General features: G+C 41.1%; 1 protein-coding gene across 3 annotated transcripts in view; it reads left to right on the forward strand.

The window, feature by feature from the left end:
• The window catches only part of wsb1 (WD repeat and SOCS box containing 1), a 28,720-nt gene extending 5,853 nt beyond the window's left edge, over positions 1 to 22,867 (forward strand). The window contains exons 5-9 of one of the 3 annotated variants that reach the window (XM_065280873.1): positions 205 to 305; positions 18,426 to 18,598; positions 18,693 to 18,806; positions 18,920 to 19,101; positions 19,320 to 19,427. In XM_065280873.1, coding sequence (XP_065136945.1) covers positions 205 to 305; positions 18,426 to 18,598; positions 18,693 to 18,806; positions 18,920 to 19,097 — 566 coding nt within the window. In that variant the 3' untranslated portion in view covers positions 19,098 to 19,101; positions 19,320 to 19,427. The other 2 variants (XM_065280870.1, XM_065280872.1) reach the window with 2 other exon arrangements.
• Positions 22,868 to 27,848: the final 4,981 nt, after the last annotated feature.

Here is a 27,848-nt window from a genome sequence, read left to right on the forward strand (position 1 = left end):
AACCCTTGGGAATTTAGCAATTAGCTTAAGTGTATTTATTTTATCGTTCTTTTGCGCATCAACGGAGTTTAAAGTAAATGTTCAGATTAAGATAAATGGTCAAATGTACTGTTCCGGAAAAATACACAACAATAGAAAATAAAAATAATGATAAAGGTGTCACTGTGTGTTTTAATTTTGTTTAATTGTTTGTGCTTTTAATAGGTAACATGATGAAAGTACTACGTGGTCATCAAAACTGGGTCTACTGCAGTGCTTTTTCACCCGATTCCTCTGTCCTTTGCTCCGTAGGCGCAGGCAAAGCGGTACGTTTTTCAGTTCTCATTTATTACTATTCTTGTTTATTATCCTTTTTGCTAATGTCTGCGTTTGTTAGGACCAATCAATTAGTGCTAAAAGAATGTTAATGCTCGGTGTCATAACATGCTTGTACAAACCCTGCCTGTAGCTTAAGGGTTAAAATATTTGTGTGACTATGCGCATGTCAATGATAGAAATGCATACGCCTTGTGACTATGAAGCCATACTATACAGTATTATAAAGCATTAACAACAGCGTAAAAGAAAGATCCATCAAACTAAAAGGCTACACGATCTGTTTTTTTATTTAGTACCTTACACATACGTTAAACAATAATATTGTCTACATGAATGATATGCAATAATATACAAGATTAAAAACTGGTATCTAGAACTATACAAAAATCTGTGTGTGCCCCTATGGCATCACAGCAAGGAAAGTAGTAGTCCAGAAGTTCCCAAAAGCAGTTCCCAGCTCCAAGTTAATTCTTCTCCCATGAGCAGGCTGCAGTGGTTGAAGTGTAAGGTTGTTTGTGTCCATAAGTGTCTTGCTTTCCCTGTCCCAGGTGGTGGCAAAGCTCTGTGTTTGAGTCATTTTGAGGGAAGCGCCGCGCTGACATAGCAGCCGGTGCGGACCACGCGGGGCACGGCTGCCATCGCGGCCCCCAGTTGGACGCTCATGTGCCCGTGCCCACGCCCCAGGGGCTTCCATGCCTCCTGCCCGCAAGGGCGTCCTGTACGTAGGTTTTGCTCCATGTCTGTCTACCTCTGCTGTCGCAGTCCTTATTTCCTATACCACACTTCCTCTCCAAAGAATTGGCTTATAGGGCAGTGAGACCCCCTTCTTCTGCTTTTCTCTTATCCATCTTTGTTCAGTAGAATTCCCATCACATTTATCCTCTCTTCCATCTAATGCTGTCCCGTTTAAGAAGGCCGTAAGCATGTGTATGCTGTATGTTTACACGAGCCAGCCAGTAGAAACCCTCTTAAAGTGAACCCCTTATTTAGTGCCTTAGTTAATTGAACTCATGGCACCCATATGTTTTTGAGCGGTGATGCTTGATCGCTGTTCAGTTCGTCTTAGACAAAAGCTCTGCAAAGACACTTTTGTAGTAGGGTTAGTAGTCAAAGGGGGAACGGATTGTTGGTTTGTGTGAGCAATGAAAGGGCTTGTGTTTCAGCAGACTGCCTGCAGATGATAACGTCTTTGCAAAAAAACTCAAGTTAAATTCGAATTAGGAATGTTGTGCAAATTGAGCATTTGCTTTTGTGTCATTTACAGAGACACCAGAAACAAGACCTGTTGTAGTTTACTTATGGATTAAATTTAACCCTTGAATGTTTTTTTTTTTTGTGTTAATTTTAGCAACAAAATCTTTCACATTGTCAAGTCTATTTCAATAGGCTAATTCACACTGATCCTGTTGAACTTGTTGTGTGGGATTTGATTGATCTGCATGAAACACCTGTATTACAAAAACATGTTAAAGGATTAGTCAATTTCCTTTTACTCACCACCATGTCGTCCAAAATGTTGATGTCTTTCTATGTTTAGTCGAGAAGAAATTATGTTTTTTGGGGAAAACATTCCAGGATTTTTCTCATTTTAATGGATCCCAACACTTTAATGCAGTTTAAAATTTCAGTTTCAAAGGACTCTAAATGATCCCAAACGATGTATAAGAGTCTTATCTAGCGAAAGATTGTGATTTATGGTGAGAAAAATAAAAAAAATGCACTTTTAAATGAAACCTCAACTTCTGTATGATGAGCCAGCGCGACCTCAAGTAATTTATTAATGAAGTCGAAAGGTCATGTGTTAAGCCCGGTATACACTGTGCGATTTTAAATAGTCTTTTAGGATTGTTGCTTGCCACACTGTGCGATTAAGATCGTAAATAAGTCCATGTCACACTATATGATCTCAGTTTCCATCAATGTCAGACTGTACGAGTTTAAAGACTTTTAAAAATCGGACGGACGCAAACAAACGCATCCGCAGTTTTACGTCATCGATTGACGACGGCTGGGAAAACACACGCTGAAGCGAAGGCTAACAAACCGAAACAACATCTACTGTTCATTTTAATCATGACTTGTCTCGAGCATAAAAAGAGGACAAAACGAAGGAGATGAGTACTTGGCATTTGAATTTCCAGCGCGATTTCTCTCCAGGCTGCTTCATTTTTATCCTATCATGGTACAGTGGCGATGACATGTTGTACAAACACTCTTTATTGTTTCCATAACTCCACAAGTTTCTCCTCCTGCTGTACAGTCTACCTGGTTCTTTTTTACATTTGTCTGCGTTGATTTGTTGTTGTCGCCGCACTAACTGTGTCATCGGGTTCTGTGCTTCTATTGGTTATTGAGCTGCCGGTTGTCGTAGGGAGATGTCACACAGCAGGATTGTATCTAAAAATTTCTGACACTGCCAGAATTTTGTCGGAGGATAATTTTGATCGCAACGGTCATTAATCGGCTGTCTGTGAACATGTCAAACTAGCGATCAAAGACGGTAGATTTTAGCCTGGGATTCCAAAAATCGTTTAGGATTTCGAAATTTGTCCCAGACAGCTAAATCCTGGCTGAAATCTTACAGTGTGCACCTGGCTTTACATGTATGAAACGCACATTTGCGGACCATTTTAAACAATAAACTGGCACACAGACATTAATTAGTATCATTCGGCATACAACAACGTCAACAACAACAACATGTAAACACTGGGGCGTAGTTTCGCATACGTCATCCTTGACCTCTTGACGTGATGACGTATTACGTGAGGTTACTCTGGGCGTCACACAACCGGAGGAAGACGAGAAATTGTGGTTTAAAAGTGCTTTTTTTTTCTTGCAAAAATTAAAATTGTTTCGCTAGATAAGACCCTTATGCCTCGTTTGAGATCATTTAGAGTCCTTTGAAACTGCACTTTTAAATTGCATTAAAATTACAAAAATCCTGTAATGTTTTCCTCAAAATACATAACTTCTTCTCGACTAAAAGAAAGACATCAACATTTTGGTTGACATGGTGGTGAGTAAATTATCTGGATTTTTTTAAGAAAATGAACTTGTCCTTTAAATTTGCATTTGTCTGAACTAAAACGCTCCTTTTTTTTTTTTTTTAAATGTAAGGGGTGAAAACTAACCGCACAGCAGGGTATGGGAATATGGAAATAAAAGGCTGTTTTATACTCAAGCGTGTAAAGATATTTTGCAGCACACCCACTGTTCCCCAGCTAGCTTATAATGTCAGTGTTTGTTGCCAGATCAGTGTGAATTTTCCTTATGACTTTGCCTCTCATTACACAGTAAAAAATGCAGCATTTTTGTCAGAATCAACATATGTTTTACGTTACTTTAACTTAAGAAATAAATGAAACTATTTTAACTTGTTATGTGAACTTATAACAGGTTTCAAAACTTGAAAAAGTAGGTTGAAATTACTTGAAAAACAAGTTGTTTTAACTAAATTTTTTAACAATGTATGGATGAGCGATATTCAGTAATGCTCTGTATTTACAATGGACTTTTTAATTGCCAGCAGTTGTCCTACACACTGAAGCCCTTTCATCTCACTTTACAAAGTTAGACAAAACGGGAAGATTAACTCTGCAAACCTACCGTTGTAGTTGCTCCACCAACACCAGAATGTTTAATCGGCAAATAGTTACTAAAATGTACATTTGCTCAAGCGCTATGTATATTAATGTACCAAATGAATAGAGTAAATTGGGATGTTTTCTAAATATAAACCTAAATTTTCAAAATGGTGGCCTTGTCACCATGAAATATGTATTGTGCTCGAGCAAAACAAGTACTGGGAAATCTCATAGCTGATTTTAATTCAAGAGTTTGCAGTTGTCACATGTTTCTGTATGATGTGTTTGCCAAAGGCGTCAACCTTTTGGCCATCAAACTTTCTCTTCTTTTGCAGTATCTGTGTCTCTTCGTAGGCCTCCACCGAAGCGGTGCACGCCTATTGTAAACTCACGCGAACTAAAACTGAAAGGGGGTACCAGTGGAGTAACATTATGTTACCTTAAGTTACTACTTGTTTGTATATTTTTCCCACATTATGTAGTAGTCTTTGGAAAAATGTTGTTTTAATAAATGCTATATTGCTATGCATTCTGTAGTATTTACATGCTAATTATTTTTTAATAAATGTAGCAGTAATATTTTGAATGATTTGCAAATACTAGCTACTCTGTAGTGTGCATTGATTTTGCATTTTGAACCAAGCCTTGCTGTTGTAATAGCATGTGCTACTTTTCAGTTGTTTCTGGGTTTGGTTGTAGCGCTTTAAAGATCATGACACTGAGCACATTTTGATCTTGACATTGTAGCGATTCAGCGGGAGGAGGGGAATAAAGTTATTTGAAACACTATAAACCTCCGACTGTAATACTACGGGGATTCCCAAGGGAATCTTAGATTTTAGCTCAAAAGGGAATATTATGTATAACTAACTGTAATTAATTATACAAGTTTATCAGGTTTTACCTGGCGTAGCAGAATTAATAATAACAATTAATTAATATGTTCGTCCACCGAAGACATATATCCATAATCGTATATTAACGTCTAAGAAATGTTAATTTCATGGCCTTTAAAATTAACCTTCTTACTACAGTGCTACTCGCAGCGTGTAGCTGGATCAAAAGGCAGAAATAGTGACTTTAATTTCGTGAGCATTGAACACAGAAACAATTCAATTGTGAAAATGCAAAACCGGTTTATTAACTACAAAACGAAGTACACACAATGACTAACTAAACATACACATATACAATAACATAAAACATAGATGAGAAAGAAAAGACTGAAAAGCTAGAGAGAGAGTAAAAGATTGGCAAAAACACTATTGCTTAACATCTGCACAAACCATCGGAAAATCTCTAAGGATCGCCTTAATTTTCATAAGGGGTAAAGCTTAAACATCAGCGAGTAGAACAAGGTTAATACTTGCATTTGGCTCTTTGTGATGTAATACGAAGTTTCTTGTGCGCGCGGGTGCGAGCAGAGAGAGAGAGAGAGAGATAATCCAGGTGTGCTCGTAAGTCCGTTTGGTTGTTCCGTATGGCGGAGTGTTCCGCGTAAATTGTCCGAACTCGAAGTGCAAAGTGCAAGCCAGGAAATTACTGTCCCGAAGAGTAGGACAGGGCTCAGAGAAAAGATGATGAATCCGAGGGACTCTGGGTGAGTCTCAGCGAGTTTCCAAACTGCGCTGGCGAATTGAGCGATTGAGCGCTGAGCGCTGAGCAACTGAGCAACTGAGCAACTGAGCAACGATGGCTTGGACGATAGGCCGTTTTGACCTTTCACGCGCCCAGCCCATTTTAGGTGAAATGACCAATGTGCGAAGTGTTCGATCGCGCGGGAAACAAGCCTTTGTTCTTTCAGACATCACATTTGCGTAAATGCCAAATGATAAAAGTTTGTTTCCATAACTCTTCAAATCGATATTAAATGACATTGATGCGGCTTATGGTAATATGATACATAGAAATGATTAGGAAATAAAGAGTGGATTAATTTGATACTAGACAAGACATGGGTTTAAGATCACGTTGAATAATAATTTCATACCTAAGATATGAACCATGCTACAGTGAACAAAATCTAACTAGAGTGTTAACACACAGTTACATCACACATACACGATCATGCAGTAAAGGGATATAAAATATATACACATTTAAACAGCTCATTGTGATCTTTAAATGTGGTTTCATCAGAGACATATAGTCCGTGCCCCCCCTGCTGTGTCTCTGGCGACTGTGGACTCTGGTGGAATTCCTTTGAACTTCCTTTGAAGACGGCATTTGTTTTAATTGTCGCCCACTTTACAGCCTTGATAGGTGATAGAGGAGACAGGGTTATCTAATTATCACAATTTTAGGGCTGTTGAAATCCAGATGCCAAATGGCCCCAATCTGACTCCGAGCCATTTGCTACATATCCCCCCTTCATGGCCACCAGGGTCTTGAGAGACTTTGGTGGGCGATGGTTCAATAGGCGATGGTTGGACAGGTCATTTGGTCTGGATGGCAGGTGTATCTTAATTTTCTGCAGTGCTTCTGCGTTCCTGCAGAGGGGTGATTTCGATGAGGTTGGGCTCTTGCTCGGCTTGTGTGTCTTGCTTCCCACGGTTCCGCTTGAAGGCTCGAGGGAGGGCAGCTGTGCACTTGTTCACTGTTTCCTGCATCCCGCTGACTCTTCGGTACAGGATGAAAGCGAGGCCAAGAGTAAGGGCATATCCTACTCCTGTGGAGAGGCACAGTACCGTGTCAGCGGCGGTCCAGGCTCGGACAACAGGGAGGCTGTGCATAGCTGGCATCCGAGCAAGTGCCTGGAGGGCAGTGTCGATGGGCGTGACATCAATTAGTTGGGTCCCCCCTTCTGCAATCCTCATCTCCAGTTCAGGGTCTAAAGTGAAGTTGTGGTCCCTGAAGAAAGTTGAAATTTCCAGTTCGGTGTGGTACTCCTCACTGGGAAGGTGATAGAGTGCGAGTTCATCGATGTGAAGAATCGCATCCTTTGGAACTTGAATCCATATCGTCTGGTTTGGTAGACTGATGCGGGTGACTGTGTCGTGTTGGTCGTAGGTCAAAATGGCTGTGCTGGCTGGGGTGTTGACCAGCCATCGGTCACCTACGATTTCTGCTTGGGTGTTAGTGACCTCGGCTCGTGGTTTAGCTGAGGCAGGACAACGAGAGTCAATCTTCATGGGCCGCAGCCCACAGATGCCGTCAGTGTTGTCCCGAAGGAAAGGTTTGCTGGGGCAGAGATAATGAATGTCTTTAGTGAGGCTGCACATGCGCAGGTTTGATGCAAGATGCAGCTGTTTGTTTAGTGGTGAGGCAGTAGAGAGGCGGTTTGGTCTAGTTGGTACTAGTCCCCCCTCTACTGTCATGCCACAGCGTTGAGTGTCTCTTTATTTGGTTACGGTGGACCCATCTGAAAATTGGTTCCTTCTGATTTCTGCCCATCTTGATCCGGTATGCAACGGGGGAGAGTTTGTCCACGATCTCATGAGGTCCTGTCCAGTGTGGCAGAAATTTCTTTGACAGCCGACGGTGAGCTGTCTGAACTGGCTGGGCGAAACTGTAGTACCAGACTTTGTCACCAATGTCCAGCTCCTTCTGTGATGACTTCCGGTCATAGTAGGCCTTCTGGCCCTCAGCGCTCTTCTGGAGGTGTTGCTGGGCGAAAGCGAAGGTCGTTCCCAAATGCCGGTGGAGTTCATCCAGATATTGGTGAGTGGTGTATGCTGTGATGAGATTTGAGTCTCCTGGCTGGTACAGCAGGTGCAATGGTAGGGTCATCTGCCGCCCGGTCATCAATTCGAAGGGAGAAACACCTGTGGATTCATTCGGGGTCGACCTGATGGCCATAAGCACAAGGGGGAGTTTCACATCCCAATCTTTTTGGTTTGCCGATACATACTTTTTCAGCATGCTGACCACCGTTCGGTTGGATCTTTCCACTTGGCCAGATGAAATGGGATGATGGCTTATGTGAAGTTGGGCGTGTACGCCCAAGAGTTTCCAAACATCCTGCATAATTTCGGCTGTGAAATGGGTGCCTCTGTCTGAGTTGACTTTCAGTGGCAGTCCAAACCTGGAGAAAATGTGATTCATGAGGAGGTATGCTGTGGTCTGGGCCGTGTCATTGGGTGCTGGAAGGCATTCTACCCACTTTGTGAATTGGCAGACGACCGTGAGAAAGTATTTGTTGCCCCTCGTCGACCTGGGTAATGGTCCAACCCAGTCTATCTGGAGGTCTGACCATGGGAAGTTGACACCTTTTTTTTGCAGTGGTGCTCTGTGGTTTGGGTTAGCCGGTTGGAACTGACAGCAAACCAGACATCCCTTGATGTATTCTGCTACATCCTGCTGCATTCCAGGCCAGTATGCCACCTGTTTCAGTGTTTCATACGTGGCTTTTGTGCCGTGGTGACCGGCACATGCTGTGTCATGCGCATACATCAGTAGGACCCCCCTATGACCCTGAGGAACCACAAGCTTAGGTGTAGTGCAGTCATCAGGGACATACCAGAGGATGTCTTGTTGTATACTCAGCAGGTGCTTGATATTGTTTAGACGTTTGAGGGTTGGAGCAGCAGACAGGTCAGAGTTTGTGATAGGGTAGGTGGAGGGGTCTGAGAGGTGGTTTAACATAGCTTGTATAGCGGTGTCAGAGGCTTGTAGTGCAGCTATGTCATTGTTGGTGATTTGTGGGGCCAGTGTAAGTGGCTGTGTGACTGGCACTGTTGTGGCGGCTGTTCGTTGGCCACGAGTTACTGCAAACACAGTTGGTTTGGGTGGGTCGGTTGGGGGCGACCATGGTTTGCCCTGTAGCGCGCCAGTTTTGGCGAGGGCATCTGTTTGGTCATTAAGGTCTTTATCTTGGCCGGGCTGTTTCGAGTGACCTTTTACCTTCTTCCAGTAGACAAGCATGTCGTGCTCCGTGGTGATGGCATCACAGGCTTGGAACAGGTGCTGGTGCTTGACTGGTTTGTTGTTAGATGTTTTGTATCCATTCTCTTTCCACCCAGAGAGATGGCACGTGAAACTCAATCTGGCATAGTTTGAGTCTGTGCAGATGAGGAGTTCTGTGATGTTGTGGGCTGCTGCAGTCTGGAGGGTGATTAGGATAGCTGCCACTTCTGCATATTGAGACGACTGGGGGCCCAAGTTGAAATTCTGGGGTGTGCAGGGTTTGTCGTCCACCCACAGAATACCTGCTCCTGCCTTTAGCGTACCTTCGTGGTTGTAGGAGCATCCATCGACGTAGGCAGTTGGCATGCCCTGGCAGACGCTGTCTTCAAAGTACCTGTGGCAGGTGGGCTGTTGCATCGGCAGTTGTTCTGTCTCTAGCACGGTGGTTGGTGTGTCGTTGGAGCAGTTTTGACATGCAGCAAGTCCATCTCCCAATGCAGACTTGTGGTTTTGTGCGTATCTTGCCTCAACATTGCGTCCTTGGAGAGCCATCAGCCATGTGGCTATGCGTGCATTGGTTACCATGCCATCACGGATGCGTTGGCTGTTGAGAAATGATACGGGCTGGTGGCAGGTTTCAATTATCACCTTCTGTGCTCCAATATAGTTGGAGAATCGCTGTACAGCCCACACTGTGCAGAGTAGTGCTTTTTCACAGTCTGTATATTTGATCTCTGGTGGAAGGAGAGTTTTGCTGGCATAAGCGACTACCCTTTTGTCCTGGTCGTGTTTCTGGTACAGACCAGCACTGAGGCAGTGTTTTGAGAATCCAGCTTCGAGGTAGAACTCTTTCTTTGGGTCAGGGTAGGCTAGACATGGTGCTGAGCACAGATGCTTTTTTAGTTCTGTCATGGCATCCTCTTGGGCATTTGTCCATGTGAATGGGCTGTCCTTCTTCAGAAGGGAAGTCAGGGGCCGTGCGATGTCTGAGTAGTTCTCGATGAACTGCCGTGAGTAGTTGCACACGCCCAGAAAGCTTCTCAGTTCTGAGATGTTGTTAGGTGCTTTGATGTTTTGGATAGCCTGGATACGGTTGGACTGGGGTTCGATGCCTTGTGACCCTATGAGTAGGCCTACATAGTTTACCTTGTTTTTGCACCATTGTCCTTTGTGGAGAGCAATTTTGGCACCTGCCGCTGTTAGCTGCTGCAAGACGTGGTCTATTTCTTTAAGATGCTCGTTCGCATTCGTGCTTTTCATCAGAATGTCATCCACATAGATGAGGTTACCTCTGACCCTGGCATCTGGGCATGCTTTGTTTAAGAAGATGTTGAATTCAGCTGGAGAGTTGGCATAACCAAACGGGCACCTCGTGAAGGTATATTGTCTATTGCCAAAGGTGAAGGCCAGCTTGTGTTGATCTTCAGGGTGCACCGGTATTGTCCAAAATCCCGAAGCCACATCAAGAGTGGAGAAGATGGTTGCTCCTCTAATTCTCGGAATTTCTTGCTCTAACTGAGTCATTGGCCATCGTGACAGCGGTACCTGTGTGTTCAGCTTCCTGTAGTCGATGGTTGGTCGCCACTTGCCGTTTGGTTTGAGGACAGGCCAGATGGGTGATGAATAGGTGCTGTTGCAGGGACGGATGACACCTTTTTCCAGCATGGAGTCGATGATCTCCTGTACTGGCTCGTGTGAAGCAATGGGGATCTTATATTGCTTGACAAAGGTGGGGGGAGCATTTGGGTGTGTGGGGATACGCACCGTGTGGATATTGGTGAGGCCACAGTCTATAGAGTCTTTTGCAAACGATGCTTTGTACTTGTACAGGAGTTGGCGTAGTTTCTGACGATCCATTTCATCCTGCATGGCATCTGCATCTTTTAAAATTTGCTGAACTTGTGCCTCAAATCCTGGGTATGGCTCCTCTGGTGACATGTCGTTTGTGCAGCTGACAGTTTCAAAGGCGGTTTCCTGATCTGTGTCAGGGCTGGCAGTGAATGTGCATACTGAGATGTGGTGTTCAGACATTTCCGTCCTGCACACCTGTTCTTTATCTTCCGGCATGACAGAGGTGATGGCGATGAGCTTGAATGGTGATGTAAGCACGGTGCTGTCCGTACTGTCATCTGGTATTAGTGATGGTGGGATGGGACCTATGACTGGCACAGTGAGCTCGAAATCATGAAAGTTCTGGCTGATTAGCCATCCTAGCCGAAAGGCTCTAGGAATTCTGATGTCTGTAGCCATGCAGTTGTTAAACAGGATGTATACTGCACGAGATGTCACTTCAACAAGGGGTGTGGCTTCTAATGAAAGTCCAAGTTCGATGCATTCAGTTGAAGGCTGGAAGAAACCCAATGTGTGGTTAAGGGTTTGGTCACGTCGTATGTTGAGACGAACAGTGACCCCTTTTGTGAAAGCAGGTATTACAGTCTCTTGTTCACTCACCATGGTGCAGACCTCTGGTATGGTCTGGCCTGATTGGAGGTTCTCACGCTTGATAGGGCCCCCAGGGGGTTGTGAGGTCAATGGGGCCCATATCACTTCATTGATTGTGTCGACATGAGCTTTGAGACGAACCAGGATGTCTGCTCCAATGTAGACGTCGTGTGGAGGGTCTTGGAGAACCAGGAAGTAGTGGGTTAAACACCGGCTGTTCCATTTCAGGTTCAGCGCGCAGATGCCCTTGGCAATCACCATGGTTGACAGGTCAGAGTTCAATGGGAATCGGGTGAGCTTGGCATCAAATGGAATATCTGGTGTCATCTCGGTGAGTGCATTAAACAGTGTGAGACTGATAGCTGAGTTGTCTGCCCAAAGGGCCAGTATGGTGTTTGTTGACATTATGTCATTCAGCTGAATACCTGGTGTGACATGAGGGCCATATGGCTCTGAGTCTTTGGCTGGATGCAGATTGCAGAGCAGTGAACTTTTGGAGTTTCGGTATGAGACGAAGTTCCCGCGGCTGGCTGGGGGGTCGTCCATGACCTGTGTGACCTGGCAGTTTACCTCAGATGATCTGGCTGATTGAAAAGGTAAAGGTTCTCGCACTTGAGCCCAAATTTTTAACTGTTTAAAGTCCATTAAGGGTTCAAAGCGGTCTAGCAGGTCTTTGCCTATGAGGAGAGGATATGAGTCCATTGGTGAGATGTACACAGGGTGTATGATGCTCATAGGACCGATTGTCAGGTGGATGGGAATCACCTGTTGCAGTTGAACTTCAGTCTGGCTGTAAGACTGCACATTCAGCATACACCTTTGGGGTTTAAGGGTCAGATTTTGGGCCTTAGCTCTGTTCTGGAGTCTGGTGAAAAGCTGGGATGACATCAGCGTTAGGTCAGCTCCGGTGTCGACGAGGGCTTCTAGCTCGACCTCCTTTTCCAAGGTGATGGATAGGTATAGCTTTTTGGCTACTCCTCTTTCAATCAGGTTTCCCAGGAGGCTTGGTACTGGGGCTGTTGCATTAATGGGAAGGCAGGTAAGGCTGGTTTCCTGTGACTCTGTAGGGAGGCAGACAATTAACACAGCACTTTCTGGTACTTGCAGGCTTTGGTTGGTGGGTGTCTGAGATGTTGTTTGTGGGATGACAGGCTCTGAAGTGAGTTGCTGAGTTGCCGAAACTTGGGTGTCGTTCACAGTAGGAGGGTGTTCTGTGTGGTGATTGTCTCTCACTGCTGCTAGTCATAAGGAGTCGGGTTTGTCTTTCTGGTCCTCCTTGTGGGGTTTTTTTTTTTTTAACTCCTTCAATATTCTCAGGATCTCTGCTGATTCAGACGTGTCTGTGTCACTCTGTTTCTGGGGTAGCTCAGACTTAGCTTTGCTCGATGGGTATCGAGACTGGTCTCTCTGTTGGCTGTTTGAACTGTCCACATTATTTGATCTGCCAGGTGCAGGACGGTTACCTCTAGGTCGTCGGCCAGGTTCCCAAGAGCCACCACTCTTCTGGTTTTCTGATGAGTTTGGCCGGCTCCATGACCTCTCGGCGCGTCCCATTTGGTGCTTGGGACGAGCCCCTTCATGGCCGTACCATTCCTGGCTGGCTGTAAAGTCTCTTGACCCTCTGTTGGAAGGTCTTTCACTGTGGCGCTGTCGTGCGCCCTCCAGTGGTAGTTCAGGGTACAGTTCAGAGACAGGGAGAATGGCAGGGTTTTTAACAGTCTTTTCAGAGGCCGCTCTTTGTTTACCATAAGCTTTATGGGTCAAGTCTCGCAGCTGCCTGGTTGTCATCGTGCGAGGGCAGGCCATAACCCCTAAGTGTTGGCTCACTGTGAAGTGAAGATTTCGAAGGAAAAGGGTCCTGAAGTTGAAGTCCTCCTCCATTTCAGGCTCATTCCGTGAGCCGAAGTAAGCTCGCCTGAGTCTGTTGTAGTAGGCCTGTGGAGTTTCGTTTCTGCTCTGTTTGAGATCCATTGCCATAACTAGTCCTTGTTCTGACTCTGGATCCGAAAACTCTTCTATTAAGGCCTTTTGCAGCTGCTCGTAATCCATCTTGACGTTTTCTGACTGCCGGTCAAGGAAACTCCTCACCTCACGACTGGAAGTGATCCGTAGCAGATACAGTTTGTCTCTTGTGGTTACATTCGGCAGCGTTTGCACATAAAAGTCAATGTCCTGCAGGTAAGCGTGGATGTCATGGCCACCTGCAGGGTTTGGGGTAAATGTTGGGATATTTCTAGCCAGTTTGTCGAGGTCTTTAGGTGCCACGCCGGGCATGTCTGCAGGTGACCTCGGGAAATTGGTTTGTCCCCACCCCTTTGTGGTAGTGAGAGGTTCTGGGATGCTGGCTGATGTCTTTAACAGTGGGCTCTCGCCCCCCTTTTCAACAGGAAAGCTTTGGTGGGGGGCTGCAGGCTCACTGGTTGAATGAAAAGGAAATGTTGGTTTTTCCTTTACTTGTTCAGCTTGCAGTTTATATGCATAAATAAGTTCTCTTTGGGCAGAGTCAAGGTCGTCCCTAGCCTGGTCTCGTTGTTGAGCCAGAGCTTGACCTTCATCTCGAGCCGCTCGCAGGTGATTCTCACAGGCCTTCAGCTTGGCATCACGTTCCTTCAGTTCTGCCTTTGCTCTCACCAGAAGATGTTCAGCCTGCTGGAGCTTTCCAGACAGCTCTTCTCTGGCTGTCTTCTCCTGTTGCTCCTTGTGCTCTGTGTCTGTGCGGAGTTTTGACAAGGCCTCTTGGAGTTGTCCAATCTCGTCCTTTAGCCTCCTGTGCTCCTCCTCTGTTGATGGTTGTTGATCCTCTAATCCCTGTGTCAGCTGATCTAGACGATTCTGCGTGTCCTCTTGATTCCTCCGGGCCTCTGCCATTTGGAGCCGTAGAGCTGCTGCATCCTGTTCCAGTTGGGCGTTGTTCCTTTCGCCCAGTTTTAGCTGGATGATGAGGTTGTGAGCGATGGCACCTGTGATCCTGGCTATTTCCTTGTGACTGTAGCTCCTCGTTGGGTCGTGGGCTATGAGTTTATCCAGGGTGCCGTCGAGTTGCTCTCTTTCCAGGTGTTGCAGTTCATTGGCGAGGTTGGGCAGGAGTTCAGATGTCACAGCGCTGAGCCAGGCCTCTAGCTGGTCCCAGTGGTTGACAGGGCTTGGTGATCTGGACATGTTGACACACTGATAGAAGAGAAAACACAAAGAGCCAATGCGAGTCCGCACAGTTCAGTGAGCTACGGCAATAAAAAAAATATATATATATATATATGTGGGCTATGAGCTTATTATCAGGGCCTTTCTCCAGCGGCACAGATAATCAGTGTGGGGAAATAAGGGAAAAATTCTAGTAATTTGTCGCTTTGTTAAAACCTATAGGTCGCCTTGGACATTTGGTTAATCGAGCGTATTACTAATGAATTCTCCTAATGGTTTGTGCAGTTTTGCTCTTTCAGCCCAAAAATAAAGTGAATCAAAATAATTAAAATTAATTAATTATAATGATAGAAATAAACTAAAACAAAATAAAATAAAGAATGAGGAGAGGGTAGGTTGCTGGAAATGAAATAGGAACGGAAAAGAGAGGAAAAATAAACAAATAAATAATAAAAAAAAAACAATTAAAATAATAATAATAAAAATAAAAATAATCTGAAAATGGGAATTGAGACAGCCAACAGACTAAGTCCTAAGGCTGGGAAAATGAAGAGGATAGGAGGTGGAAAAGGGGTTTCCTGTTTCAGCTTAGCAGGTTCTCTACCCTAGATTTGATGACAGGGCCTTACAGGGAGAGGGCACTATGGAGTCATGCGAGCTAGGGGAGTGGCTTAGCTAGAGTGGCTGGGCTAGACCCAACGTGAGAGGGATCTGGTGCCTCTAGTGGCTACAGAGGGGAGAAAAATGCATCTCTTTTACACTAACACCTGTTGACTATTTAAGACAACCCAGGGTGGAACACAGAGACAAGGCGCTTCCCTGAGCACGCAGCCAAGAGTGCCGGGCCTTCTGCCCTCCCCACCTCGACCGCTCAACAGTCACGCCCTTCACACCGCCAGGCCGCACTCAAAGGTGTCACCCACCAACTGGCACTGCCGCTAGGGCTTTGTGTGTCAGCTGGCACGGTTAGCGATTGGAGTGCCCGGTGGCAGAGGTCGCACTGTGTCTTGCTGCCTAAGGTGCTAAAGGAGGGAGCTACCGCAGCACCCCGACTGTACACACTCGAGTCAGTTCCACGGGACCGGTCTCTTGTAGAACTCACCGCTGGCGAAGTCCTGATTCATCTATCAAGTGTTAGCTTTAAAGAGATGCACAGGGGCTTATCCTATTGCACCAGTTAAAACATAAATGAATTCACTGAGAATGGGACTTATGGGGCTGAATTCTATTCACAGTAAAGAATTGATTCAATTAAAATTTAAAATAAATCAAACTGCATTAAATTTAAATTTAAACTTAATTAAAATACAATCTCTACAATAGAAAAGAGAACAGGAAAGTAAGGAGCGAGAGAAAACAGCAAAAATGAAATAAAATAAAATAAATCAAAATAAAATAAAAATTAAATAAAGAAATAATAAATTAATAAAGCCACAGCAATATTAATTATTATTTATCATTTAAGACCATAACCTTCAATATGTAGGAAATAAAACTACAAAGTAGTAGAATAACCTAGTTATTGAAGTAAGGTCAAAATTCCAAGTTTGACTCCTGTCATACACTTCCCAAAAGAGTTTATGAGAGGGCCAAACGAACTTTCCCCACCAGATGGCGATATTTCGCCCAACAAACAAAGAAAGCGGAAGTCAGGCTTAAAGTAAAGGAGAAGGAGAAGTGTTAGACACTCAAGACTGACATCTAGTGTTAGAACTAGGTAGTACGCTTTAAACTGACAAAGATTCGCTTCTATTCAACAATTACATCGGCGGCCGCTCCGTTGCTAAGACGACGGATGTAATTTGCTCATGTTTGCGCTGCCTATTTTAATTTTGGCTTAGTTACCGGGACACGCAATAAACAAAGAGTCCAACGTGCTTTATCGTACGTTGTGACTATAAATACTTGATCAAGTTTTCATCTCCTTAAAAAAAAAATTGAAGTCTTACCCTCGGTACTTTCAATTTAAAAAAATTCACGTACGTGAATAAAATGGAAAAATACAATAGACAGCTTCTCTAATTGCAAATCATTTCCTGGAGATTAAACAAAAAGGCCTTATCAGATGGGAGTACTCACTCGACCACCGCTTCGCTCTATAAAGGAATTCTACTCTTTATTAGGCGGAATCAGACAGTAATGCAGCGTATCAAAGTGTTTTTAATACGGTTACCTTAAAGACTGCAGTTAGCTATACATAACAGGGGCGCGAGTCTGTTACGTCCTGAAAATGATACAGGAAAATACATTTTCATTCATACAAATAAAGAACGAAATCAGTTATAGCTGATAGTTCTTTTTCATTCACACAATGCAAAAACACATTTGATCTGTAACTGGTTTGCTCAGAAAATAATGTTTAAATCTGCCCGCGCGTTCTCCACCATTAATATGTAGCGATTCAGCGGGAGGAGGGGAATAAAGTTATTTGAAACACTATAAACCTCCGACTGTAATACTACGGGGATTCCCAAGGGAATCTTAGATTTTAGCTCAAAAGGGAATATTATGTATAACTAACTGTAATTAATTATACAAGTTTATCAGGTTTTACCTGGCGTAGCAGAATTAATAATAACAATTAATTAATATGTTCGTCCACCGAAGACATATATCCATAATCGTATATTAACGTCTAAGAAATGTTAATTTCATGGCCTTTAAAATTAACCTTCTTACTACAGTGCTACTCGCAGCGTGTAGCTGGATCAAAAGGCAGAAATAGTGACTTTAATTTCGTGAGCATTGAACACAGAAACAATTCAATTGTGAAAATGCAAAACCGGTTTATTAACTACAAAACGAAGTACACACAATGACTAACTAAACATACACATATACAATAACATAAAACATAGATGAGAAAGAAAAGACTGAAAAGCTAGAGAGAGAGTAAAAGATTGGCAAAAACACTATTGCTTAACATCTGCACAAACCATCGGAAAATCTCTAAGGATCGCCTTAATTTTCATAAGGGGTAAAGCTTAAACATCAGCGAGTAGAACAAGGTTAATACTTGCATTTGGCTCTTTGTGATGTAATACGAAGTTTCTTGTGCGCGCGGGTGCGAGCAGAGAGAGAGAGAGAGAGATAATCCAGGTGTGCTCGTAAGTCCGTTTGGTTGTTCCGTATGGCGGAGTGTTCCGCGTAAATTGTCCGAACTCGAAGTGCAAAGTGCAAGCCAGGAAATTACTGTCCCGAAGAGTAGGACAGGGCTCAGAGAAAAGATGATGAATCCGAGGGACTCTGGGTGAGTCTCAGCGAGTTTCCAAACTGCGCTGGCGAATTGAGCGATTGAGCGCTGAGCGCTGAGCAACTGAGCAACTGAGCAACTGAGCAACGATGGCTTGGACGATAGGCCGTTTTGACCTTTCACGCGCCCAGCCCATTTTAGGTGAAATGACCAATGTGCGAAGTGTTCGATCGCGCGGGAAACAAGCCTTTGTTCTTTCAGACATCACATTTGCGTAAATGCCAAATGATAAAAGTTTGTTTCCATAACTCTTCAAATCGATATTAAATGACATTGATGCGGCTTATGGTAATATGATACATAGAAATGATTAGGAAATAAAGAGTGGATTAATTTGATACTAGACAAGACATGGGTTTAAGATCACGTTGAATAATAATTTCATACCTAAGATATGAACCATGCTACAGTGAACAAAATCTAACTAGAGTGTTAACACACAGTTACATCACACATACACGATCATGCAGTAAAGGGATATAAAATATATACACATTTAAACAGCTCATTGTGATCTTTAAATGTGGTTTCATCAGAGACATATAGTCCGTGCCCCCCCTGCTGTGTCTCTGGCGACTGTGGACTCTGGTGGAATTCCTTTGAACTTCCTTTGAAGACGGCATTTGTTTTAATTGTCGCCCACTTTACAGCCTTGATAGGTGATAGAGGAGACAGGGTTATCTAATTATCACAATTTTAGGGCTGTTGAAATCCAGATGCCAAATGGCCCCAATCTGACTCCGAGCCATTTGCTACAACATTTTATTTGTGATACTCAATGACCTTTTCATTTCTGGAATGGTACAGTGGGCTATAACGGGTGTATTTCTTTATTGCAGGTGTTCCTGTGGAACATGGATAAGTACACTATGATCCGTAAGCTGGAAGGCCATCACAACGATGTGGTTTCTTGCGAGTTTTCGCCTGACGGTGCACTGCTGGCCACGGCGTCCTACGACACTCGTGTCATAGTGTGGGACCCTCACACGGCCACTATTTTGCTCGAGCTGGGGTAAAACACGTTGCCCTACTCCTCTCTTTGAAGTTTCCTTTTTTATTTGCTTTAATAGATCTTTCTTATGCCTATGTATGTTGTTTGCCTCCAGGCATCTCTTCCCTCCTCCTTCCCCCATATTTGCGGGAGGAGCAAATGATCGATGGGTTCGCTCTGTGGCCTTTTGTCATGATGGTCGGCACATTGCCAGCGTCACCGATGACAGGTGAGATTTTAAAATCTTGCGCAAGTTTTAAGGTATCTAACTGCTAAGAACCTGAATTTAAGAGCGAGCGAGCAAGCTGAGAGCGATAGAGGCTGAAGTGTTATTTATTGTAGGGCCTCTTTCTGGGAAAGATCACATGCCTCTCATATGACATCCATTAATCACTATGAGGCGGCGTGTTTTTGCTCCCATTGCCGCGCCTCCTGCCGATTCAGGGTGGAGGAGTCGAAGGAAAATGAAGCCGTTTGTGCTCTACAAAATGGCGGACCCCTAAAGAAGTTGCATTCCTGAGCATGTGACGTGTTTCGCATGATACACAAAAATGGAATTGAACGTTAAATCTTATCGGATGCATTTTAAACTCATTTAAGTCACTTAATTTTATAACATTTTAAAAGGTTTCATGTGTTAGCATATTTGCAACTTGATTTTGTTTATTATAAAAATACACATTTATAAGACCCTTAAAATAGCAGGTGAATGTTGAAGTCCTAAAATGTGTTTGTTTTTCAGGTTGGTGCGGTTCTGGAACATAGATGAGAGGAGTCCTCAGGCCATCACTCCTCTCAATAATGGCCTCTGTTGTGCCTTTTCTACTGATGGAAGTGTGTTAGCAGCTGGGTAAGAATGTTACTTCATGGGGTGCGGTTTTTCGGACAGGACTTAAACTAAAATCTAAGTTTCAAACTAAAATGCATGTTTGAGTTTAGAAACATCTTGCACTGACATATCTTAAAGGATTAGTCAATTTTCTTTAAAAAAAATGTTTTAAGGAAAACATTCCAGGATTTTTTCTCATTTTAATGGACTTTAATGGACCCCAACACTTAACAGTTTAATGCAGTTTAAAATTGCAGTTTCAAAGGACTCTAAATGATCTCAAATGAGGCAAAAGGGTCTTATCTAGTGAAATTATTGTCATTTTTTGCAAGAAAAATAAAAAATATGCATTTTTAAACCACAACTTCTCTTCTTCCTTCATTCATCACATAATTGCGCAGTGACGTCTAAAGGTCACGTGTTACTTATATGAAACGCACATTTGTGGACCATTTTCAACCATAAACTGGCACAAAGAATCTATCATTCGACATGCAACAACATCGGAACGGTCCTCTTTCTCCATACTTGTAAACTTTGGGGCGTAGTTTCGATACGTCATTCATGACCTCTTGACCTGATGACGTATTACGTGAGGTCATGCTGGCGCGTCACACGACCGGAGGAAGATGAGAAGTTGTGGTTTAAAAGTGCATTTTTTTTTCTTGCCAAAAATGACAATGTTTTGCTAGATAAGACCCTTGTGCCTCGTTTGAGATCATTTAGAGTCCTTTCAAACTGCAATTTTAAACTGCATTAAAACTGTTAAGTGTTGGGGTCCATTAAAGTCCATTACAATAATAAAAAATCCTCGAATGTTTTCCCCAAAAAACATAATTTCTTCTCGACTTAACAAAGAAAAACATCAACATTTTGAATGACATGGTGGTGAGTAAATATCTGGATTTTTTTTAAGAAAATGGACTAATCCTTTAATATACCCGTACATCAGTCCCAACGTTTTGTCTCAAAATGCACATCAGAAATGTTTTTTGTAAGGTATATTTGTAAAAACTACTTAAATATCCTAATATAACTAAGCCGTATTCCTGGATTAATCTAAACCCTGTCCTGGAAACCCCTCTATAATGTTGTTCCTAAATTTATAGAACCTTGATAGGATTTAAAGGCTCGGTGCGTGATTTTTGAAAAAAATAACACTTTGGAAAATGAAGTCAGGCCGACTACCAAAACGCACTTATAGCCAATCAGCAGTAAAGGGCATGTCTACAAACCGACATCGTTGCCTGGGTTGCGTATGTGTGGGGTGGGTCTATCAAAAGAAGGTCCAGAACTATTGGGGTAGGGGCGTGTTTGTTTAGGTGATTTCATATATCAACATTGGCTTTCAGAGATCATGCACCCTGCCTTTAATGCAGGAATGAAACTGTTTAATGCCTACATACAGACAGTAAAGTAAAGCTCACGATAGTGTTGTATAAACATAGCCGCTTAAATTCATGGTGACTAGACATGGTGAACACCGTGCATTCAGTTTTGCATCTGCCATGCATAAATGCAAATGTAGTTTGATAAACTAACCTCTTCCTGTCTGTCTCCCAGGTCTCGTGATGGCAGCGTGCACTTCTGGGCCTGTCCTCGCAGTGTCGCGAGCCTCCAGCACCTTTGCCGCATGACCCTGCGGCGAGTCATACCTACGCAGCAGGTTTACAAGCTGCCCATTCCTTTCACCATGCAGGACTACTTGGCTTACAAGTCGCTGTAGCTTCAAATGCACTACACGGCACTCTGTTGAAACCAATGAAAAGATTGTTTTCGATCGAAAAAGTAAAGAATGACAAAACGTTTGAAAAAGCCTTAATCTTTTCTGTTCCTACTGACCTCATAATTTAGCTTGAGGTTCGGTGTTTTGTATTTATTTATTTTTTTGGGGAAGTTTACTGTAGTTCCAAGAACGTTTCAGTACTGTCTATTTCATCTTTCAAGCCCACATCAGTTCGTGGCCTTCAGACAGCTTTAACATATCAATATGGACCACATTAGTTTTGTGCTATTTGATACGGCAAACCTGCCACATCTTTTTGTATTCGCATTTGGGTGAACGATAAGTTAAAGTGGTGTTATTGGGGAAACCCCTTTTCTTGCACCTGAGATGAAGCGTGATGGGCGTTCGTCTCTCTCTCAAAGGTTTTGCAGTGTTTTTATTATTTGTGCCAAATGTGAGAGGGATTAAAGGGAGGAGAAATAATGTGAATGTGTGTGTGTGTCTGAAAGTGAAAGTTGAAGGTGTTGTTGTTTCTGCGGTAGGTCTGAGTTTGGTAGTTCAGGGACACGGGCAGTGCCTCCCCTTTACGTGCCTCTTTAGAAAAGAAGCTCCAGTGCGTTATGCACATCACACAGACCCGAATGCTGCCTCAGTATCGACCTCTTGTTTATTTTCACAACCGGCTAATTTGGTTTCTTCCAAAAATTGTATATTTTTTACCTGTGCAAAGATTTGTAAAGGCATGTTTTGTTGAGTATATAGCACACGAGTATATTTGTACAAATGTATATGTAGCTTAAATTTTTTGCTCTATCACTTTATGATGCTTGTAAGTTTCGATGTGCGATATTTTTGTGGGTGAATGAGACAAAGATGAGTTAAGGAGAGGAATAAGTAATTGCGACATGAATGTCACATACCTAGTTTCCTGTTTCAAAACATTTTCCACCAACTTGCTGTATTTGCTATCAGCTGAAGTCCGCTTTACATTATCCTCCATTATCTCTACACTTCAATCTGCTGGGCCTTGTGTTTCTAGGTGACCTAGAAGCCATCTTAAAAGTGAGCTAAAGTGTGATTTTGTGGGGATGGTGGCATCATGTCGCATCTACCTCTCATTTTGAGGAACTAGTAATACTGGTGCCAGACATTACTGGATGTTGGGCAGTATAGTTTTGTTTTATTGTTGATGCACGTGGCTCTAGCTGGCCTATTTTGATTATTTTTTTATGTGGGAATCAGAATGTGGCATATTCATCTGGTCATGCAGTCAAACACTTGGCAATAAAATGTGTCTAAGCTGATGCCAAAGATCCACTTGGGTTGTTGTTAATGGCACTCAGTCTGTTTTCTTCCCCTTCCTCATTTATGGCTAAAACTTGAAAGTATTTTGTATATTATGTATGTTTGTTATTCTGCTTGGGTGTATGAAAAATGCTGATGTTACACAAATTGGCTTTGCTTGAACGATCTCTTCGTCTTGAGTAGATATAGAAATAAGGCTGCATAGATGCACTTCAGTTCCAACCAAAACGTTAGCATTGCAGATATTTGAAGTACAGTTTTAGTAGACTTAAATCAATATAGAGAAAATGCTTGTAAATTAGTTTGTATCTAACTACTATGCTGTGCTTACCAGGAGCAAGTGAATTTGTTTTGCAAGAATGTGTTTTTCCCCTCTGTTTTCTGGGGTTTTTTGGTTTATGATTGTTACCTAAATAAAGAGTATTTTAAATCTTTTGTGTCTTATGTTTGATATGCAAATGTGATGTATATGCTCAGGTCCCGTGTCCAAATCTATAAAGATGAAACAGCACGGGTAGCGCTCTCTGTTCTGTGTAATATTGACCCGGACGGTGATTGTACAAACAAGAGTCGCTGTGAGATTTCACAGCTGTGCTATCTTACCAGGCCTCCTATAAGAACTTATTAAAGAGCATTTCAACTTTCAGCCCGAGGCACTTTACAGAGTACAGTTAATGGAGTATTTAATAGTCGTGTTTGTTTTTGCGCACTGTGTCCTTAGCATTGCCTTTCCTTGAGGCTACATTACACAAAGTGTGGAAATTTACAGAACAACTTGATTGTTTTTAGACTCTGTCCAAAAGGCGTGAGGTCATCATTATCAGGTTTATTATTAACTAGCACCGGTTGTTATCGGGTTAAATATTAAGACCCACTGCCGATAAAATTGTAGCCTCAACAAAGACACAAAAATATTTACATGGGTGCCATAAACTAGTTCAAATTTAACATGACTGATCAGTCTGGAAGTTCCTTTGTGTTTCTCAGCTAGATATGAGTCATATCAGAATGACTTCCAAATGTTAACATCGTTCTGTCAGTTTATCAGTTTAACTATGATGATAAGAAATAGTCAAAGCAATCTGAGGAAGCTCAGAGGTCCAGTTAAGGGCCAAACATGACCATGTGCATTGACGGACCAAAACATTAAGGCTGCACATGACTCAGTTTAGTGCTTTCCACAGAATGGCCTATATGGATTTTAGCTCATTACAAAGCATAATGTTGACCAATATAAACCGGTCTATCCTGAATTGTGAAAGTCATTGGAAAATCATTTCACGCTTTGGCTGTATAAATAACATTCGTGCTGTTTAAATCTTTAAGCTACTTTTATATGACAAGACTACATTTTTTTTTATAAATGTGATTACAAATATAAAATATATTTAAAGTTTTGAATAAAATGTAATCATGTTGCTTTAAAGGTGCAGTGTAATTTTATCTCTTGACAAAAATTCAATATAATATACATAACTTTATTTTAAGACTTTATATTATGAACTGTTATGTTTTTATTACCTTAGAATGAGCCGTTTTTATCTATATACACCGTAGGTCCCCTTATATTGAAGTGCACATTTTTCTACAGCAGACGTATAAATATACACCTGTGAATCGTCTCACTTTCTAATGTGTGGATCAGTTGAACTGGATTGCTATTTCTGACCTTATTGCACGTGGATTAAGCAGTATCCCACTCTGCCAAAAAGTTATGTAAGTGGGAAAGTTGAGTAACTGAGATACAAATCATTTAGACAGCCTGTGATTCTCCAATGACATGAGAACTGCCATGGGTTGAAACAACCCAGCATTTTAGTGTGGTTAAAACAGACTGAAATAAAAATGAATGTTTTAATGTTTCAAAATATTTTTATTAAAAAAATTGTTTTTTAAGTAATAGGCCTATATTATAATATTGCAATAGAATCAAGACACTGACCTTCACTTCTGTTACACACTTTAAGGTCATATTTAAATAGTATGCAGTGTTACAGATTTACAGTTTTGTTGGTAAAATATTTACACCATCTTAAATGATTATGATTTGAAAAAATAAAAATAAAAAACCTTACAAACTGGTGTGTAACACTATATATATATATTTAAGAATATTTAATATATTTATAAGAATACAACCAGAAAATACAGGAAATGTGTATGTATTATTAAAAACAGTATAAAAGTATAAGCTCAAGTATTTATATCAAGTAGCTATTTAGGGTAAACTCCCTTTCTGCTTGAGCAATAGCAGGCAGCTGCAGGATCTCTTAACCCTTTAACTGGTGCAGCCTTTTTTCAGTGAGGGGAATTGTGAAAAGTAATGTACACCTTCAAATTAATATAACTGGCATTTTTTGTGTCTAGAAGCCTAATTTTGGTCTTGTTTTAAATATATATATATATAACCAGTTTACATTTATTTGTAATAAATAAAAATGCAATATAAGTATTATTTTTAACCTCTTAAGACCCATGTTTTTTTATATTTCTTCCAGCTATTTTGGGATTAGGAAGAACCAATAAATATAATAACCAAATATTTTTTACATGAACATGAAGCAGTGGAAATGTCCACGTTTGTGTACAACAGGTTCATGTTCATGAATGTGGACATCCATGTCTTAGGAGTTTGTTTTGCGGTGAGGTTGGCTGCATACTCTATCCACAAATGAATAAATTACAGTTACTGCATTATTATTACTGCTTAAAGGTTTTGAAATATGAAAACTACATTCTTAGACCTTTCCAACAATATATAGTTTATCGTGATAGATTTACATTAAAATATTGAAGTACACTATTGCCGGTAATTTACCGTAGATTTAAATGTATGTTTTTTACCGGCAAGAGTTTGTTCAAAGTTAAATAAATTGTAAATATTAACAAGTCTTTATCTTTACAGAATAAAAATATACACTATCAGCCTCATTCTGGGAACCAGAAATCATCATCAATATTTTTCTGTTTTTGCTTTAGATTTTGTTTCACAGAATGTTTTGCTTGATGCTGTCTTTTTAGTTTCAATCTGTAAAGTCAAAGACTTGTAAATGCTTTATGTTCATTTAACTTTGAACAAAATGTTGCCAGTAAATAACATAAATTTAAATCTACGGTAAGTTACCGGCAACCCAGCTGCAATAACACTGTAATTTCTACAGAATTTTTTTACAGTGTAGGTGTCCCGCTCATTTTACTACCAAGATAAAAATTGGGGCCTCTTTTCCAACACAGCAAGTTTTTTTTTTCAAAAGCTCAAAAAACTTTTAATATACTTAACTCTGTTATAAAGTATATTTGATTGTATTGTATGTTTTGTAAATTGTGATGTCCGTCTACCCCATGTTATCTGTTCATTTTTGTCTTAATTCTGTTAAATATAAAAAAAAATATATAAAAAAAAAAAAAAGTTTTTTTTTTCAGAGAAGGTTCCATCCATTCACAACGTGTTTCTGCGCACGCACGCAACACACGGACACATCTGCTGCAGTCACTACAGTCTGATGACCACAGTAATGACGAGGGTGCCATCTACCGGTCATCACAATACCAAATTACACCCATAGATGCATTTACATAAGAGGTTATAGGCCTATATGGAAATAAGTGTTTAAATGCATATCTGTTTAGATATTTATTTAGACATTATTTTATATATATATATATATATATATTTATATTTAAGTCACATGATTTCTATATTCAATGTAATTCTAATTCTTATATGATTAATAAAGATTTATACAATCATATGTGTATAATGTATATATTAAATTTCTTTTACTATTTAACAATCTTAATAAGGGGATTTTTTGTTATATAAGATTGATCTCCCAGAGGGCATACATGGTTCCACGGATAAATTAAAACCCAGCTTCAAGTATTCCCAAACTGTTTCACCAGAATGGGTGAACCAAAGACCATTCCCATATATAAATAAGTACCCTCTTCTTCATTACTCTTGCAGCATAAATAGTTTTCAAACGTTGTATAATAATAATAAAAAAGTCTAGACGTTGTATAATAATATCTTTGCACATTTTTTTATGAATGAATTTCCACCTGTCTTTTTACCCACATTATAGGATATTATCATGAACATAAATTAATCCCCAAATCCTTCTGCAGTGACTTATTCTCTTCAGATTGTTGCAAGTTTCTGCAATAATATTAAAGGGATAGTTTTCATTTTCTCACTCATGTTGTTACAAACCTGTTTAACTTTCTTTGTTTCATGTTTGCGATCATGGGCCCCATTTACTTCCAGTAGGATAAAAGAATACTATGGAAGTGAATGGGGCCCATGAGCGGTTTGGTTACAAACATTCTTTAAAATATTATCCTTTGTGTTCATCAGAACAAAGAAATGTATAACTACATGAGGGTGTAAATAATGACAGAAATTTAATTTTTGGGTGAACTTTGAAGCATTATTTATAACACACAGTTTGAGCTTCACATGGTAGATAGGCATGTACTGGGTTATCCCTTGCAATATGATATTTTTCTTTTTTTTTTCAATTCAGAGTATGAAATAAAAATTCCATTCTTATACAATTACGGATATCCTTTAAAGTTAAAGTTTCCATTGTTTCCAAAACACCCCCACTTTGCCAATGCAGATTTTAGGATTTTCCCACAGGGATGCATATGACTGTTTATCACACACAGTTGAATTTTGCTCCAAACATGTCTTGAATTTGCTATTCTTGGAATTCAAATTCCATTTAGCTCCAGAGTTTTGTGAGATCTAATCTAGTCCCACTGTAGTGTTTAGCCAGTTTGGACATTTCAAAAGAGAAATTATATATTATGTCCGGTGTGTGCATGTTCAGTTATTAAGTGTGCTTGCAAAAGCACACTTATTGTTCTTCTTAAGTTTTATTTTTAAGTTTGAAGCTTTTTTATTATTTAAGGTAACATTAAGTAAAATAATAAAGACTTTTGTAAAACACACCCCTTGGTGTGGGTTTTTGACAGCTTTATTTAAAATTTCAAATGTGCTTCTAGTGAATGCAGTTGAGAAGTTTTTCAGACTTCCTTCGATTGTCCCAACTTCCTGTTGAACAAATACTTTTCTGATTGTGAATGACTTCCTGCCCTGCTGTTGCATTAAACACTGCAATACTACAGCAGCACGTGTTATGGAAAAGTAATATGAAATACCTGAGGTGACATTAAAATCGCGAATCTTGTCTACAGGGACGGCAACAGTTTTATATTAGGAAAATAAAACTGTTAACAGTCAGTTTGTAGGGAACTAATCTATTAGTTTGCTACTTTCCTTATTCTTCCAGTAGGTGACGCTATGTTCTTACGCAAAAATCATCCATTTGCCAGTGGATGTGATCATCAACAAGTGGATTTATTTATTTTATTCATACTTTCTCTGAAAAATGTTTTACCTACTT

This window comes from Paramisgurnus dabryanus, chromosome 8, assembly GCF_030506205.2.
Source record: "Paramisgurnus dabryanus chromosome 8, PD_genome_1.1, whole genome shotgun sequence".
Lineage (NCBI taxonomy): Eukaryota > Metazoa > Chordata > Actinopteri > Cypriniformes > Cobitidae > Paramisgurnus > Paramisgurnus dabryanus.